Raw genomic sequence first — 19245 nt, 5'->3', positions numbered from 1 at the left:
TTAGCATGAAATAATAATAAAAAAAAAAAACGTAATTTCTCCAATCAGTAAACTAACCAGCAAACTGGAAAACCTGGGCTTTAAAAAAAGGCTAAAATCAGGATCTACTGGAATGTCCCATAGCTTTCCTCCTAATCTATAGACTGGCTATAATCTATCAAACTAGCTAGCTAGCTATCTGGCTAAATAAGGGGAAAAAACATGCAAATTAATTAATAAATAAATCTACAGTCAAAACTGTGCACAATCAACAGCAGCACAACAAACAGGGGTCATTTTTCAAGCAGTAAACTGGAAAACCTGAGGATAAAATCAAGAGCTACTGGAATTTCCCATATCTTTCCTCCTAATCCACAGACTGGGATTATGCTATCTGGCTAATTGAGAAAATCCTGCTTTGTGGGGGGGAAAAAACCCTCTGGAGTAATTAATACATTAATCTACACTCACAAAACATGCACAACCAACAACAGCACAAACAAGGAATCCCCAAACAAGCTGCTCAGACTGACCTCTACACTGCTATAAAGCTACACTGTGGACGATAATGTAAAATAAAATAAATAAATACATAAAAACACACTTAAATGACTCAATCTAAGCCCAGTCTCGCTCTGGAGAATACAGGCTTCATATTATCAAGCAACACATCTAAATCCCAAATTACCACCTATTAACTGCATGATCTTCGGAAGCTAAGCTCCAGCAACACAGCACATGAGCACACAGCGCTCGCTAATGGTCTCTGCTCCTTAATGAAAGCAACCAGAGAAAAAAGTCTTACCCACGACCTTCTCATCCCCTCATACTCCAGCAGATCCCACGCTTACTGCAGCAACGTTTCTGATATCAGGATTTATTTCCTTTAATCCGGTTCACACTGCAGTGCAGACCAAACACACACATACACACACACACACACTAGCCCTCCTCCTGCTCCTTCCCTCTCCCTACCCACAATCCCCTGCAGTGAGGGCCTCACAGGCCCCGCCCCCTTACCTGAGTCAGAATCTTTCTGGTCTCCATTGGCTCCGACAGTAAAGGGAAGCTTCCTCTTAGGAGCCTTCTCTTTCATCTCTTTGACACCATCGCTGCGGTCTGATTTAGGAGTTTTGTTTGACGAGCCTTTATCTTTATCCTGAGGGTGAGGAAGAGGAGGGACACAAGTGTTAGAAAGAGAGATGCACTCAAAAACTATAAAGCTGCATTCAGACATTTTATATATAAACAAACAAATAAATAAACTAATAATTAAATAACAGTGATCACCAAACCAACAACAACAATTAAAAAAATACATTTTCCTTCATCTAATAAGCTGCAAACTTCTTAAATGTCTATTATCTCTGTATTTTATTTTTTTACTATCTATTATTTAATGGTTTTATTTGTTATTTTTTATTTTGTTTCATCTTTTTTTTTTAATCTTGTTCATTATAATTGACAGTTGTTGATCTCACTTCTAGCTTTACAGTGTGTGATGTGCATATGACAAAACTTTAATTTCATAAAATACAATTATTTGGAGAAAAAAAACTCCTTGCATTAAAACTCCTCTCAGATAATCTGATTCATTATTATTAACATTTGTATTATATGTCATATACTTAATGTATATGTGATATTACACAAGTGTATAGTTGCTGACTACACACCCCGCTATATTGTTTTAGCTTTTTAACTGTGTACGAACAATAAAATTAAAAGATTGCTCTTGAGCAATTTATTTAGCTAACTAGTCATTACAAATACTGGTCAGAGCTTTAATTCTTATTTTTAAAATTTAATTTTCATAAATAAGGCATACCAGATTACAAGGCGCATTTTAAGCGACAATAGTAAGGAACAAGGGTGTTGCCATGTTGTTAATCTACACAGATTTCTGTCCTGAAAACTGTTTATTTGGGTGAGTAAAGTGCTTCTGTTTATTTACAGTAAGTGTAGATTTTCAATACTTTCAACACTGCAGTTAGCATCACTTAGCACTAGTAAATGCTGCCCAATAGCGCTACACTGAGGAACTCTGTGTGTTCCGGTAAGCCTGGGTGATATTAGCTGGTAGTTCGTTCCACGTAGCTTGTTTTAACACGGTAAACACACAGACTACTGTCTGATATACTCACCTCTTAGCAGCTAATGCTAATACTGCTGGAGAAACTTCACTTTAACTCCTTTATAAAGCTGTACTTTAGCAGAGTGGCTTTACTGCTCCTTAATACCTGACTGGTAACATTTATTCATAAGGAGCACTGGATTATAAGGCGTATTGTAGATTTTTGGGTAAATTAAAGGATTTTAAGTGTGTCTTACAGTGTGAAAAGTACTGTTAAATAAAACAATAGATCTATTGAAAGTAATAAAAAAAGTCAATGGATTTTAAAGTAGTATGGCATGCGTCAGCCCATTGTAGTAGCATGTCCAGCTTTGCTTAGTTCTTTTCTTGCATACAATAAATACATGAACAAGTAACAATGTAATTATAACAGTAATTAATGGCCAATACCAATGTAATTCTGTCATCACTGTGCATCCTTAATATACAAATAATATACAGTAAACAATATAGATAAGATCATGCATGCATAGTCATGTCATGGTAAATATGTTATCTACTTATTAATATAAACGGCTAAAAATGAGATATTTTAGTCAGAAAAAAAATGCTGCATTAACAGCGTCAGGGTGGCGCTATACAGCACTAGACAAAACAAACTATAACATACACAAATATCTGCTCAAATTAAACAAAAAGAAACACAGGGTTAAATTTATGCTTTTTCTCTTAGATACTGTATTAAATTTGTATTAACCAAACTGACTTTTGTAAACAAAATATGTTGGACGTGCATCAATACAGTCACAAATGATGAAAGCTAAATTTACACCCACACTCTTACATAGCAGTGTAAAGGTTATCACAGTATGTGAGGGTAAGGATATTATATCGTACTTAATAAAAAAAAAAACAATTAACTGAATAATGCGATAATAATGCTTGAAAAAACAATTGTTTGCAGTTTATATGCATTTTTGTTGATTTTGTAAAATTTTTAAAACAGGGTCTGAATAAGTCACAGTTACGAAATAGATAAACATTTATAGATTTTTTTGGTCTGAATGTATAACACATTTAGTTATATTTAAATTAAAAAAAAAAGTTTTTGGAATAAACTTTTTTTTTTTTTTTTTGCCAAGAAAAACACACACACTTCCACACATACACACTTTCACACATACACACACACACACACACACACACACACACACACACACACACACACACACCATGTTCAAGTCTGTGAGTGGAGGGTCTTAGCAGGTCCTTGTGCGTGCAGGCTCCTAAACTGGATCTTTCCCCTTCACCGCTCCATTATAATTTTGAGTTATATAACAGAGCGAACATGTGACGGCCAGCGCCGCTCTCCTCTCTAAACAATGCTCTATAATCACCCTCGTGGGCAGAGACTTTAACGAGAGCTCCTCTGGAAAGCACGGCGCACGATTATACAATTAAAATAAATGAATAAATACACTTATGCAATGTATGTCTTCTTTCCCCCCGCCGCTCTTTTTCTTTGCCTTTCTGGATTGCGGAAGGCTGGCGGAGCAGCTGGAGCGCTGGCAGGCGGCTGGCAGGCCTAATGAAGGCTAATTAAGGAACTCTTTGTGGAAGTTTGGGGTTGGACATGGAGCGATAAGGCTGAGGAGGAATGCATAGTGGCTCTGTTCCCACAGTCGGCTTCATTCTTTCGCTCTCTTTCTCTTTGTCTCAGGCCCTCAGACCACTAACACTCCCTCTGTCATGAGACTGTGATATCACTGCCTGAACACACACTGCGTTTACGTACAGTGTGTGAACTCAGTGGTCCCCCCAGAGGCGGGAAGAACATCAAAACAACACACACTTAAAGCAGCAGTCCTTAAGTTTTCCTTAAGATTAAAGGAATGTTCTTTTAAATTGACATTAGCCAAAATGTTACAATAAATGATTAATATCATCAGTGTGCTTCTACTACCATTCCTGCAAAGCCACATTTATTTGTGTGTAAAAAAACAAAAAAAAGTGTCTGGTAGGTCTCAGGACCCTTTTCTGGCTATGACAGCATTTGCTGGTTACCAAAGTTCACATATATATACATATTTAATTGTATTCAGTACATTTATTCCCATATACTTTTCATTATTACAATCTGTCCTGGGGACTTTTTGTGGCTAAAATGGAAGATAATCCATAATGCCTAACGGCTAACTGTGATGCTAACTGTTTTTCGAGATGAATTAATGTCTGAATTTTGATATCCGAATGATGGTACATTGGTACATGTATAGATATAATATTGATATATTGTCCCACCCCTAAAATCTATATACAACTCTAGGGAAAAACTCACTTAAAAATTATGTCTTTCTTTGATTTTACCTAATTTAAAACCTCTGGAATGTAATCAAGAGGAAGACAGATGATCTGCTTGAATTTTTGCACCAGGAGTGAAGGCATAAAGTTATCCAAAAGCAGTGTGTAAGACTGGTGGAGGAGAACATGATGCCAAGATGCATGAAAACTGTGATTAAAATCCACCAGGGTTATTCCAACAAATATTGATTTCTAAACTCTTAAAACTTTATAAATATGAACTTGTTTTCTTTACATTATTCAAGGTTTGAAAGCTCTGCATCATTTTGGTTATTTCAGCCATTTCTCATTTTCTGCAAATAAATGCTCTAAATTACAATATTTTGATTTGGAATTTGGGAGAAATGTTGTCTGTAGTTTATAAAATAAAACAACAATGTTAATTTTACTCATACATAAACCTATAAATAGCAAAATCAGATAAATTGATTCAGAAACTGAAGTGGTCTGAGCTGTATACACTATACGTATATATAGATACGTAACACAGGCAGTGTGGCAGAGCAAGGATGAGGAGGGTTTGGTGCAGCACATGGAGGAAAAACAGGCTGAATCAAATGACAGCTGTGAGCCGCCGCTCTGCTTCAAAGCTGCCTGTGTGAGCGGCCCTGTTTAGTGACTGGTCTCCTAGCAATGCTCTCACACACACACTCGCTCTCTCGCTCCCTCACTCCTCTCGCTCCCTCCCCTTCCTCGCTCGCTTCTCCTCACTCCCTCTCTCTCTCTTTCCCTCCCCCTTGCAGTGACTGATGCAATCCTGCACACAATTCTGTACATAGACACACACACACACACGAGCTGGAATCGTATTTCGCAGCATGATCCCATCACTGCCATGACCTCATCAGCCTGCGCCTGGAGCTGCTGCTGCTGCTACAGTTAGCACAGAGCTAGACGTCCGCGGAAACGCTCAGAAAGGAGCTGTAAAATATCCACAGAGGAAGTGAAACAGCGGCACTAGCACAGCAAACACAGCAAACATACACACACACACACACACACACACACACACACACACACACACACTCCTCCAGAACAACCCTCCTCGGCTGGATTTAACGCACAAGGAAGACGAGGAACATCCCTGTAGCCAACTGTAAAAGCTATCTGCACTTAAATAAACAGGATAAGGAGATAAAACCCAGACTGGCGACTCACATAAACCTTATATAGCAGGGCACGGAGTTTACGGGAAGCAGTATATCAAAGGTGACACTAGGCCGACATGCATGTGGGCCAAGCTTGTTTACCTTGGAGCGGCTTCAAATGTGTGCCAAATACTGTTTAAGCATTAGAATACATTACAATACTCTTCACTTAAAACCACACATAGATTTTATTAGGTAAATCTATCAAATTTAGCAAGAACAGCTGATTTTTTTTTTCATCTGCTGCTGACAGACAGGACCTTTACAGTTATTTATAAATTAAATATGGATGAATAAGCTTTTTGATGATTACAAAATCTTAAGTATTAGCCAATACCCACTAAATTCTGTAGTGCAAAGCTAGTGTGCTTTAAAATACATCAGGCACGCCCCCTTATAAAAACAACAGCAGCAGAGTAAGAGTAAAATGCACGGCACAGGAGCAAACACACCCATCCACACAATACTCTGCTTTAAAATGAGATTTTAAAGTTTTTAAATTATTACGCAATTACTAAAACAACAAAGCCTGATCCATACATATAAATATATACATATTATTCACTCAAAAATAATAATAAAAATCCATTAAACCATTAAATATGTATATGTATGTTTGTAGACACCCCCGTTAATGCATTAATTTATTTATTGATCCATTCAGTTACTTTACATTTCACCCCGCTTGCTGACACAAAGGTGCAAATGCACACACACAAACAGCTCGTCTACTTGCCATAGAAGGAAGAGCTATTGACCACTGCCAATAGATAAGGGCTCTCTGAAGCAAATAAACAAATATGAACCTGCTGATACCATGCCTAACGTCAGACATGGGCTATAAATAGCGGTATAAAGCCCGCAAGTATCCCAAAACATCCCAAAGCATCCAAAAAGTGCTAGTCAACATATTAAAACACTCTGCTCTCAATAAAGCTCTGGCTTTTTCACTGAACACAATTCAAATCTCACAGCAATTTCTACTCCAAAACCTAAAAAAAATTGTGTTTGCTGGATACAGGGAAGACAGTTACTCCCTCAAAAGCAGGACAGACTCATAATACGCTTAATTTTAGAAGAAACAATGAATGAGCAGGTGTCCCAATATTTCTGTTCATGTAATGTATTAATCTACAATAATTATAATGAATAAAGAGTTCATATGCAGTTTCCTGGCTATAAATATTTAGACAGACCAAAGTAGAGCAGAGAAAGTGTAACGTGTGTATGAGACTGTGTGTGTGTGTGCTTGCACCTCTCTCGGGGACTGGATTTAGATCATAATCAATACAGCAGGCGCTCTTTCAGTAGCGCAGTGCCAGACTGTCTCCTAACTGCTCATAATGGTTTTAGCAGGTCATAACAGTAGGGTGTGTGTGTGTGTGTGAGGGACAGAGAGAGAAAAAGAGAGAGAGATAGATAGAGAGAAAGAGAGGTAGGGTTCTCTCACCTTCTTCCCACCCTGCTTCTCCACCATGTCGGTGCCGAGTGGGAAGTCCTCCAGCTGGGGGGTTTTAGAACCCCCACCCTTGGGCATCGTTCAGCTATCGCCACGCCAAACCACATTCACGCCTCCATCGCGTCGTCATCGACCGTCTGGGCGAGAGAGAGAGAGAGAGAAAGAGAGAGAGAGAGAGAAGCAAAAAACATTAGCACCGATTGCCCGTCTCCCTGAAAAAAAAGAGGCATTTCTGCTCAGTCACACAACGCTCCCATTAGCAGAACATCAAGCTTTCCATTTCCAGCAATTACACCCAGCTCGGCTGGCGGAGGTGATGGGCAGGCGGCTTCACTCACTCAGAGCTGCCCTTTAAATGTGGGGTAGCTCTGATTGCTCTGCCAAACCTGTGGCATTTTGTTAAATGCAATTTAATGTAAACCTGGAAAAAGAAGGAGCCGGAGCGAATGCCCGCTAAACAGATCTGGGTGTCAGCATGGAGGCCGGGCTTTCTGCGTTTTACTATATAATGCAATACAATGTTCAATTTTATAGACAAACAGCCATATTTATGATCAGAAGTAGTACAACAACCAGTATATATACAGGGCTTTCCTTGTTCTGCGATATATAGCTCTGGAAAAAAAAAATTATAAGAGTTCCTTTGATTTTTCTACATTAAAAACCTCTGGAACATAATCAAGAGGAAGATAGACGATCACAAGCCATCAAACCAAACTGAGTGGCATAATATTATCCAAAAGCAGTGTGTAAGACTGGTGGAGGAGAACATGATGCCAAGATGCATGAAAACTGCGATTAAAAACCAGGGTTATTCCACCAAATATTGATTTTTTGATTTACATTGGGCGTTCTGCGATGACTACTGCAAGTTCACACTGCAGTTTCGATGCTGAAATCATATATTGTGCAGCCCTAATATAGTATAATACAGTATAATCATTTATTTTATTTTCTATAATATACTACTGCAACTAAATAAATTATAAATAAATATTTTTATGTTATTTTAATGATTTTATTGTGTATTATGTATTTTAGCTTAGCCAAACAACAGCACAAATATATATGAAGTTACACGTTTATATCAAGTTTATCACACACACACACACACACACGCACACAATGAAAGAGAGAACTCATCATACTCATCATATTTGGCTGATTAAAAATGCAGCTTCCCAGAAGCCACAGTGCCACAGCAGCATTACTCAAAAGTTCAGATTTTAACTCAGCAAATTTGGACAGCCTTTTATCCATCACTGTTATTTACTGCCTTTTCTGAAGCATTCGGGCTCTGCACCAAACAACCCCTCGCTGAGCTGCGGACTGACGCTACAGCTAATAATCCACAGCTGTCACCTCCGGTCCAAACAAAAAAAAAAAACAGGAAACAGGAGAACAACAAAGGGTTTAATGCATATAATAGGGCTGTACAATAAATCACATTTGTATTATTATTGCGATATATGTTTTCACAGTATGCTTAGATAAAAAGCAAACTTAAATTGCTTCAAACTGTATTTATTTGACCTAATGAGGCTGGATGTAGAGCGAGGCAGAGTGAGGTAGAGGTCCTCAGTAAACGAAAGCACCAAAGAATACTTAGCCTAGAAAATGAGTTCAACCAAGCCAAGTGCTAAATAAATAAATAAATAAATAAATTGCTGGTATACACCAGCAAATACCATTTTATGGATTTATTGGTGGGGATTTCACCGAATTTAACAACCAATATTCTTCATCACAGGTTTACTTTATTCATTTAATTACAGTGGCACCACATTGAGCAACGAAGCAGTAACTTTACTAAGTCTAACTAGAGGGGGCAAGTGTTTGAGAGTGTAAAATGCCCATGTTTCAGTTGAAATATCCATATCTGACTCCACGTATCGATTAAAAATTGCGGTACCACTTTATAATAAGACTACCTTCATAAAGAGTTTATAAATGGTTTACAATTAGTTTATTAATGGTTACTAATTAGGTTGTAAATGCCTTAAAAGTCATTAATAATCAGTTATAACACATATGTAGAAAGAGCAACAATGACCTGTTTGCCAAAAACACAGCCATCTATACTGTTGCCCTTTATGTATGTGTTATAACTGATAATTAAAGATTTTAAAGGCATTTACAACCTAATTAGTCACCATTAATAAACTAATTGTAAACAATTTATAAACCCTTTATAAAGGTAGTCTTTTTTTAAAGTGGTACCAAAATTGCAAAGGAAAGCGATACGATTTATCATAATATTGATATTTTATCCCAATCCTAGTTATCACACATCACATCATATTCTGTCCTTATTGTACACCACACAGAGACCATAGCAGAGCAGAAACCATTACCCTGTGTTACACTGAATATACAAATCAGCACTACCCAGACCCAACACAAGGCCCGTCTCCTGTGCCCCCTGCTCCAGAGCAGCTTCAGGCCCCGCCCCTGCACCCCTGTATAGAACTCTTTCGTCAGTATGTGACGATCCTTGCACTATATGGAACATGAATAAATCATACAGAGAGACATCCATAAGTCTCTCTTCCATAATGCTATTACTCCAGAGTGCTGTTTTTGAACACCGCCCATCCCTCCCCCCTCCCTCCATCTCTCCCTCCCCAGTAACGCTGGCACTCGGTTCTGCCTTGGCGCCACGGCCCTCCCTCTGCAGCTCTCCTATTCAAAGACAGCTATTTATATCCCCTACACACACACACACACACACACACACACACACACACACACACACACACACACACACACACACACACACACACACACACACACACACACACACACAGAGAAATACTGCTCCACTCTCTTCCTGGCATATGGAACATGAGATGTCTCCTACACATCCCATCCTCACCACACACACCCCAGCTTCCACATCTCAATGTGACCGAAAGGTCAGACACTGAAAGAGATAAACAAACACACACACACACACACAAACACACACACATCTCTCAAAGTAGGTCGACACATGTTCTAGAACAATACATGCCACTCCGGCCTATTTTAAGACACACAACAAACCAGACATCCTGATAAGGATGCTGACAGTATGGCTGTTTCACAGTAGTGGGCGCTTGGAATTAGGGGTGTGTGAACATTACAAGTGTGTAAACACACACTGAAGTATCGCAATTTATTATGTTTTGCAATACAGACGGATGGACAGTCGGATGGACAGATAGATGCTTTATTGATCCCAGAGAGAAATTCTGGAGTTTGACAATAAATAAAGGTAGAAAAACTCAGAAAAACACACAAAGAGACTGCGCTACTGAAACAGGCAGCTACTGGCGCCAGTAGTTTATCAGTTTTTATATTTATACAAATACATTACAAAAATGTGTTCAAAAATATATTATTGATTAAGATATATTTATATAATTTACATATAAATATATGGTAATATATTGCCTTACAGTCTTATTATATATCAATATTACAATTAAAATACGATATATAGATACCCATTATATTGTAAGGTACATGAAACATCTACCCATCTAACATCATACTACTGAATACACTAAACTGATCAAGAGTTTTACTGAGGGCCAGAGTGTTAGCTTAGGGATAGAGCATTAGCTTAGGGCTAGAGCGTTAGCTTATGGCTAGAGCGTTAGCTTAGGGCTAGAGCGTTAGCTTGCAGTTCGCATGTCAGTCTGAGTTTCAGTATATTAGCTAAATATTAGCACCCTGTTTGCAAGTCACCTATGAGCTTCAGTCTCTCAATATGTATCACTATATATAACAATTAAAATAAGACATTGTGATATCCATCTAACACCATACTACTCAACACACTGAACTGATCAAGGGTTTTAATTAGGGACAGAGTGTTAGCTTAGAGCTAGAGCGTTAGCTTAGAGCTAGAGCATTAGCTTGCAGTTAGCATGCCAGTCTGAGTTTCAGTATATTAGCTAAAGTTTAGAATGTTAGCTCCCTGTTTGCAAGTGACCTATGAGCTTCGGTCTCTCAATATGTATCACTATATATAACAATTAAAATAAGATATTGCGATATCCATCTAACACCATACTACTCAACACACTGAACTGATCAAGGGTTTTAATTAGGGACAGAGTGTTAGTTTGGCATTAGCTTGCAGTTAGCATATCAGTCTGTTTTTAAGTATATTAGCTCAAGTTTAGAATGTTAGCTCACCTCTGATCTTCGATCAGTTTTTAATTGGAGTTTTATCTTAGTGCTATTGTGTTAGCCTGGGGCTAGGGCATTAGCATGCATTTAGCATGTCAGTTGTGTCTGTGTTTCATGTGTTAGCACAAGTTTAGCTCCTTGTTAGATGCTAGCTCCTTGTTAGCATGTCAGCCCAGAGCTTGAGTGTCAGAACATGGATTTAGTTTCCTCTCAGGTCTATTGTGTATTAGCTTTGGGTAAGGGTGGTAGTTTAAGGCTAATGCATTAGCTTGCAGTTAGCATGGCAGTCAGTGTGTTTTTAGTATTTTAGTTCAGGTATAGCATGCCAGCCTCCAATTAGCATGTCCAATGCACATGGTTGGAGTTTTGTGTCAGAAATATTGTGCTGGCTTGGAGCTAAGTTATTAGCTTGCAGTTAGCATGCTAGTCTGTGTTTCAGTATGTTAGTTCAGGTTTCGAATGTTAGCTTCCTGTTATTTAAGCTCAGACACTGAGTGTCAAGTACGTGGTAGAAGTATTATCTTTGGCTGTTGTGTAAGCTTGGGGGCAAGGGCTTTAGCTTGCAGTTAGCATGTTAGCTTGAGTTTGGAAAGTCAGCTTCGTGCTTTGGCCCTGCAGGCTGTAGACAATTAAGATAGAGTAATGGTTTGTGCTTGTGTTTAAAGTGTTAGCTTTAGGTTAGCCTCTTAAATAAGGGCTTTAGCTTGTAGTTAGCATGATGCGTTTGTTACCTTAAATTTAGCATGGCTGTGCTGAACTGGCATATTAGCTTGGGGCTAGCACTTTAGCTTACAGTCAGAAGGTAACTTCATGTTGAACCACTAACTAACATGCTAAATGCAAGCTATAGTGTTTCTCATATTATTTCAAGGTTAGGATGTCAGCTATGAGTTAGCGTGCTAGCTATATATAGTATATAACAGTTTATCCTGCTTTTGGTAACTTTCTTTCCCATTCAGGGAAGGCTTTCTTATCGTTACTGAGAGTGAGTTGCTGTGAGAATTAGACTGTATTGCATTCAACAATAATAGTATTAGATAAAGCACCATCTTGCACTGCTCCATGCCTTTATGCTGGGGGTGCTTTACAGTCCTTTAGCTAGCCTATGTCTGGTATTAGCTTTAGCATTGTGCAATTAGGTCCAGTACTGTCAGTAGTTTACAGGAACTAGAGCAGTTGTGTGTGTGTGTCCCAGTAAAAGGTGCAACTTAAAGTAGCTGAACATAGCATTCATTAGACAGGGTATCCACAAATATTTGGACATATAGATTTAGTATATGGTTTCTCTACCTTTTTCTAACCACGCTCTTCACTCACCTACTGTAAATATTCCACACAAGCACTTCAGAACGTGTGAAACGAAGCTAGTGTGAAAGTATTCGTCGGTGTGTGTGAGTGTGTGTGAGAGAGCTGTGTAATTAATTTTTCCATTCCTTGTGAGACTTGTGTGTACTCTGCCACAGCGAGCAGCACGGCGGATGACGTTATCGTGTTATTAGAGTTTCATGTTCCCTTTTTTCTCTTCTCTGTTTTGTTTTGGTTTCTATTGGCGACTTGGAAAGACCTTGAGAGTGCGCGAGTGTGTGTGTGTTGGTGCGTTTGGGTGTGAGTGTGTTTGTTAGTGTGTGTTCGGTGAACTTTCAGGGCAGGAAGAGGAACACACATGAAGAGCACGACAAGCACGCTGAGAGGAAAGGCAGCCACAACCACTCCTAATTTCCTCCACCTTCCTCACCAATCACAAGCTGCAGAGCATCTGCCACTAGTGCAGAGCACACTGCTTTACAATCTGAGCGTGTGTGTGTGTGTGTGTGTGTGTTAGAACTGTTTTATATATATAAATACAGCTCTGGCAAAAAAAAATGGCACTTAAAAATGATGAGCTGCTTTGCTTTTACCAAATGTTTGCACCAGGAGTAAAGGCATAAAGTTTTCCAAAAGCAGTGTGTAAGACTGGTGGAGGAGAACATGATGCCAAGATGCATGAAAACTGTGATTAAAATTATTCAGAGTTATACAGAGTTATTCCATCAAATATTAATTTGTTTTCTTTGCATTATTTAAAGGTCCAATATATATATATATATATATATATATATATATATATATATATATATATATATATATATATATATATATATATATATATATATATATATATATATATTTTTTTTTTTAAGCAAATTAATCATGTGACCAAGTCTTTAGAGCTTGAGCATGTGTTAATGGCTGTGAACACAGCCTTATTATTGTATTAATTTGACCTTTTTGACACTATTAATTATAAAATACTATTTTTAAAGCCAGACTTATTTTAGATATCCAACATGCCATACAATTAATTGTACAATATACATTATATTAAGTGGTAAAATAAGCAATATTGGACTGATATAATCTATTCAAATAAAATAAGTATATTATGAATTTCTCTTCTGCAAAAAACAAGTCAAAAAGATTTAAAGCTGTAGCTCGACATTAAACAACCTGAGATATGATTATAACATGTGCACATGGAATAAAGACGCAGAAAAAATATATATTGTTTAGCCCTATAGTGAGTGAGTGTGTGTGTGTGTGTGTGTGTGTGTGTGTGTGTATCCAACAGTGCAGCTTCTGCCTGCAGCCCTCTCCAATTCATCGCGAGGCCTACTTCCTGCACTGTAACCTACTGTAGGCGCGGCCCCTGTCCAACACTGATCTTGTCGCATCTGCCTGCAGCTCACACACACACACACACACACACACACTCACACACACAAAACAAGCCCCCAAATATGGAGCATGTGTGGAGTACACACTCCTCCAGGGGTCCATACACTCCTCCACAGTGGCCAATTCCTCTAATATATCACAGACAGGGGGCCTCAGTCTCCAAAGCCTGCAATACTGAAAATAACCCATAGCAACATTTATACTCAACAGATTAACCCAAATATGGATCTCCCCAGCAGCAGCAGGATTCTTATTTACTGGTATCTAAACTAACATCTACAGATACACACTCTCATCTACAGATATATAAACCATCATACACAGATATAACCTCGCACATACAAATATGTAACCAATAATCTACAGACATACACTAGTATACAGATATATACACCATCAACTACAAATATGTAACCAATCATCAACACATTTATAAACCATCATCTATAAATATACACTCTCTATGACCGATATATAAACCATCATCTACAGGTATACACTCATCTACAGATATATAAACCATCATCTACAAATATGTAATCGATCATCTACAGATATATAAACCATCATCTATAAATATACACTCTCATCTACAGATATATAAACCATCATCTATAAATATACACTGTCTATGACAGATATATAAACCATCATCTACAGGTATACACTCATCTACAGATATATAAACCATCATCTACAAATATGTAATCGATCATCTACAGATATATAAACCATCATCTATAAATATACACTCTCATCTACAGATATATAAACCATCATCTACAGGTATACACTCATCTACAAATATATAAACAATCATCTACAGATAAATACACACTCATATAGAAATATACACTCATCTACAGATACATAAACAACAATGAGGCTGCAATTAGTTTTGATGTGTAATTAATTAATTTGATGTGATGTTCATGAGCAGATCGGGGGAAAAAACATGATTTAAATAATCTGAATATTATTTGTATTTGTGCGTTATAGACCTCATTCTTAATGATCATCATAGGAGAAGGTATACTCTATGGGACTTCTAGACAAAGATGGCTGGGGCATCACTAGGACTCAAGCCAGCACTGATTGGTTTGTCAATGCTTAGACAGCAGGGCCACTTGAGTGCATTAACCACTTTTTTTTACGTGTATGAAAAACGTGAAATCCTACAGTAAGCCAACCTAATATTAAATTATTTTCAGTACTAGCTTATACAAGAAGGAAAAAACAAAAAAACAAAAAATAAGTCAAAATGCTTTTAGCAGGCAAACCCAAAGGAAACAAAATCCTTCTTTATTTAAGACAATAAATAAACAAGAAAACAGGAACAATATGTTTTAAGGCTCTGGCTGTTCCTTTGTTTTGTTTGCTAGCTGACCAAACAGCAGACTATTTCAGTAAATTGATATTTAGGAATTTAAGCTGGTGAGACTTTTTTGCAGCTATCAATCTAATTTGCAAGTGAATAAACAAACAAAAACTAAAATGAAATAAAATGCATAAATATGGACAGCCAGTCAAGTAGGCTACAAGTATTAGTAGTTAAATTGTTGACTCAGACAAACGGACAAAAAACAACACTTGTCCAACACTACGTCTGTGTCTAAAACGTAAGAAAGTGTTTCTTTTCGCAAGACTAACAGCTAATGATACATAGACCTGAAGAAGTGATCAAGTGTGAGCAGCAAGGCTTCAATTCAGCATTTTGGCCACCAGGCCATTATATTAATCAAGGGTTTTTAAAAGAAGAGCAGGACCAGGCTTCGAAGCTGAGGTTTATATAGGGTTTATGTAGTTGGGATGGGGTGGGGTTGGGATATCCCTGCGTCCTGGTCCGGTTAATCACGTGCTCCACATTCAGGCTTAGCAGGCCGAGTTTCAGCTCTAGCTGTGGGCTCAGATAATCCGGGTGTTGTTGAGGGCTCGGAGGCCCTGAGCCTGCGGATGACGGAAGAATGCAGGCGTGGATCGGGCTTTGGGAGCGCGGCAGTTTGCTGAGGCTGACCCCAGGGGTCACTGGGGGTCCCGCTTAGGTAGCTTCCTCCCGCCTGCTGACTGTGCAGGAAGGCCCGTGTTCAGCCAGGCACACAAAGCGGCGTCTAATCTCCCGCTTCCAGCTGCCCTGTCCGAACTGGCCTGGCCTGCTGGCTCAGACACGCATGTGCATACCATACGGATTTGGAGTGGAAAACAGTACAACGGCAACTATTCTGCACTCGCTGCCCTCCTCCGCCCCCGCCCTTTGGACGAAGCAAACAAAACATGGGCTAAATCTCTCAGTGAAAGAATAGTGGCCGTGAACTGAGCGGCATGAGGACAGCATCCGGTCCCACGTGCTCTAGAAAGCACTGTATGATGATATTATTTTAGCCTCCGCAACTTGTGTCCTCGTCCGGCAGGCTGATGTCTTCAATAGCCTGTGATCTGTTTGATTTACCCAACATCATGTTCTGAATGTTTGCAGTGGCCTGCTGTAATATTTGCAGGGCATTTCCAGACATAATAATTGCGGAGCCTTTCTGTGAGTACACTGCTAATGTTTACAGGCCCACCAAGAACAAAGAAATTACGAGTTTGAAACACAGAAGACCTCTGAAGGCCATCCAGAAACATTTGGAGCCTTTTGGAGCCTTCATAAGCATCAATGGGCCTCAAGATGTTGGGTGATGACCAACAAACCTCATCCCTAACCACGCAACTCACTCCAAAATATTGGAGGAGCATCAATCTAGATAGAATACAGTTCAATCCACAGCTTCACAGCTCAATTCTGGACTGCTTTAAACCCCTCTAGCCCACACCTGGCATTAAGCATGGTGGCAATGTCTATAGCATGTGTATGTCTGCTTCAGAGAATACATATATAAGCTCTGTTTTGCATTTTCACATCTGTGTCAGCAGAAGGTGCAACATAAAGTAGCATCTCCATCCTTTGACAGGTGCCACTGGATTCAGATAATCGATCAAATGTTATTCCCTCAAAATGACAGTGGTTTTAATGTTATGGCAGATACTGTGTTCATGCAGTCTAGCCCTCCCCAATAACAGAGTGACCAATGCTGTGCCAAAGCTCTGGCAGCTGAAGTGAGCACATATAAATAGGAGGCATGTAAAACACTCATGTTATGTAGAAGCATGCCGAGCACGAGGGCATCGAAACACCCGCCGGCGCATAGTAAAGAAACCTCGCCCCGGGGGTTCACTCCATCCTGTCGGTAGGACACAATTCTTTACAGCAGCCCTCTCAAACCGGCAGGCGGACACATGATTAAGATGACGGATGAGGGTATACGTTTGAATAGAGACCACCATCATGGTTTAGCAGTAAACAGGACATTGCTGTTAGGGTATAATCCTCACCCTTAAATATCAAGGTTGCTCAAACGTTTTTGGGTACAGCTACATTTGGCTCTATAGGTAGGTTTACTTAGCAATATCAGAGAGAATACTCAACTTTGGCCACTTTTGACCAGCTCATCGCATGTGTAACCAGCAGCTTTAACTCAAAGTGGTTCAATATAGTATATATAAATGTATATAACAAAGATGAATTGAGAGAAACAAAGCAAAGCAATGTATCTGCTCATCCTGAGCTCGACACAGCAGACGGGGGCTCCAGAGAGCTTCAATGTACATCTTCGCTGTTCTCCATCAATAGCTCTCTCTCTCTCTCTCTTTTACTCACTCACTCCCTCCCTCCCTCCCTTGCCCGCCCGCCCGAACTCTCGCTCCCTCCCTCCCTCCGCGGTCAGATAGAGGCCATCGCTTCAGCTCACTGCAGGGCGTCTGTGTAAATCTCCCTCACTCTGCTCATCTGTGGCACGCACATACACGCACATACATACATACACACTGATAGCAGTGCTAATATGGCTTGACTTTGGTGACCATGCGTCTTGAGGAGATGAAAGGGGTGGGGTGGTCTTCCACCCGTCATCGTCGGCGTAACTGTCGGCACGTCCGCGCCACTTGAGTATTCCGGCGGGATTCGCTGCACCTGTCCCTCACGCTTCCAATGGAAAACAGCTCCACTGCAGCAGCTGCACTAAGTCAATGGGCATTAGAGAGAGCCTCTATCTCGCTCGGTGTGTGTGTGTGTGTGTGTGTGTGTGTGTGTGAGAATGTTAGGGCTGAGGCGTCTCGTGTCCCCTTAGTCAGCGGCCCATGTGACCGTGCTGAAGGTTGAAGGAAGCGTATTCTAGCACCCTGCGTTAATGAGAGATACAAGACAACGCGCTTGATGGACCACGAACGTGGCAGGCATCAACATGTTGCTCCACGATGCTCATAAATGTTCTGTTGGTTACTCCTGGATGGAGAGTCATTTGTAGGCCAATAAAGACACACTATAATAGATGATAACTACAATTTATATATGTAGATTGAAGTGGGACTTCACAGCCCTGTTGAACAATCCAGCTCAAATCCAGTTTTCAATAGAATCTGGTTTCAGATGGTCAGAACTGGTCTTTGAAAGTCGAGGGTGCTGAAAAACTAGAGATGGGACCGATCCGATACAATATCGGTATCGGGGCCGATATTGACGTAATCCGACGAATCGGATATCGGGCGGGCGCTGCCGATCCACTTACCGATCCATATTCCAGTCCAAAGCTTGAGCTGAACAATAAACCCGCCATAACGTTAACACAAAACACATCCCTGATCAGGATTCCAGTTTAACAGTTTACCCTGAACCCTGACTGAGTAACTTTAGCTGTTTATCTACAAAAAAGTCCATTATCTGGAGAGTTTTCACTTTGGAAACGCTGTACAGCAGAACGGTACACGTAAAGTCAGCGTCTGAGAGGTAAACAGATTAACACCAGCAGTGTGTTAGCCTAGCTAGCACTGAACTGACAGCAGCCTCATTCCGGTGTTGTGAAGGTATGAACTACAGACTGGAGTAAACTATATTCATAATCCACGTATCCTATAAAACCACATCATCTACAAACACTAACCAGCACAAACACACCCATCTGTTATTAAAAAACAGTCATTAATTTAGTTCGGAAATACAGTTAGCATTGCCACTTAGCCGTTAGCCATCTCCATTAAGATCTGCAGTCTGTTAGCCTAGCTGGCAAAATCATTCCGGCATTGTGAATGTAATAAATAACTATCTTAAGTGAACTACAGCCATAATACCACATCTAATATCAAACCACAGATCCTACCAACCCTAACCAGCGCTAAGAAATCAATCTGTTATTAAAAAACAGTGATTAATTTAGCTCCTGTGGATACTCTTAAAAGGGCTGTGTGGTCTGTTTCAGCCTCATTATTTAACCTTAATCATAGTACTATTAATAAACTAA

At 39.5% G+C, this 19245-nt stretch overlaps 1 protein-coding gene across 1 annotated transcript in view; it reads right to left on the bottom strand.

Annotated features, from left to right (window-relative positions):
- The window catches only part of ankrd11 (ankyrin repeat domain 11), a 214921-nt gene that overhangs the window by 35416 nt on the left and 160260 nt on the right, over positions 1 to 19245 (bottom strand). The window contains exons 3-4 of the mRNA XM_007230069.4: positions 7013 to 7158; positions 1000 to 1138 (exon numbers count right to left, since the gene is read on the bottom strand). Coding sequence (XP_007230131.3) covers positions 1000 to 1138; positions 7013 to 7099 — 226 coding nt within the window. The 5' untranslated portion in view covers positions 7100 to 7158. The remainder of the gene's footprint in view (positions 1 to 999; positions 1139 to 7012; positions 7159 to 19245) is intronic.

This window comes from Astyanax mexicanus, chromosome 23 (assembly GCF_023375975.1).
Source record: "Astyanax mexicanus isolate ESR-SI-001 chromosome 23, AstMex3_surface, whole genome shotgun sequence".
NCBI classification, from domain to species: Eukaryota; Metazoa; Chordata; class Actinopteri; order Characiformes; family Acestrorhamphidae; genus Astyanax; species Astyanax mexicanus.
The sequence above is the reverse complement of the archived record's forward strand: the minus strand, read 5'-3'. Positions and strand labels throughout refer to the sequence as shown.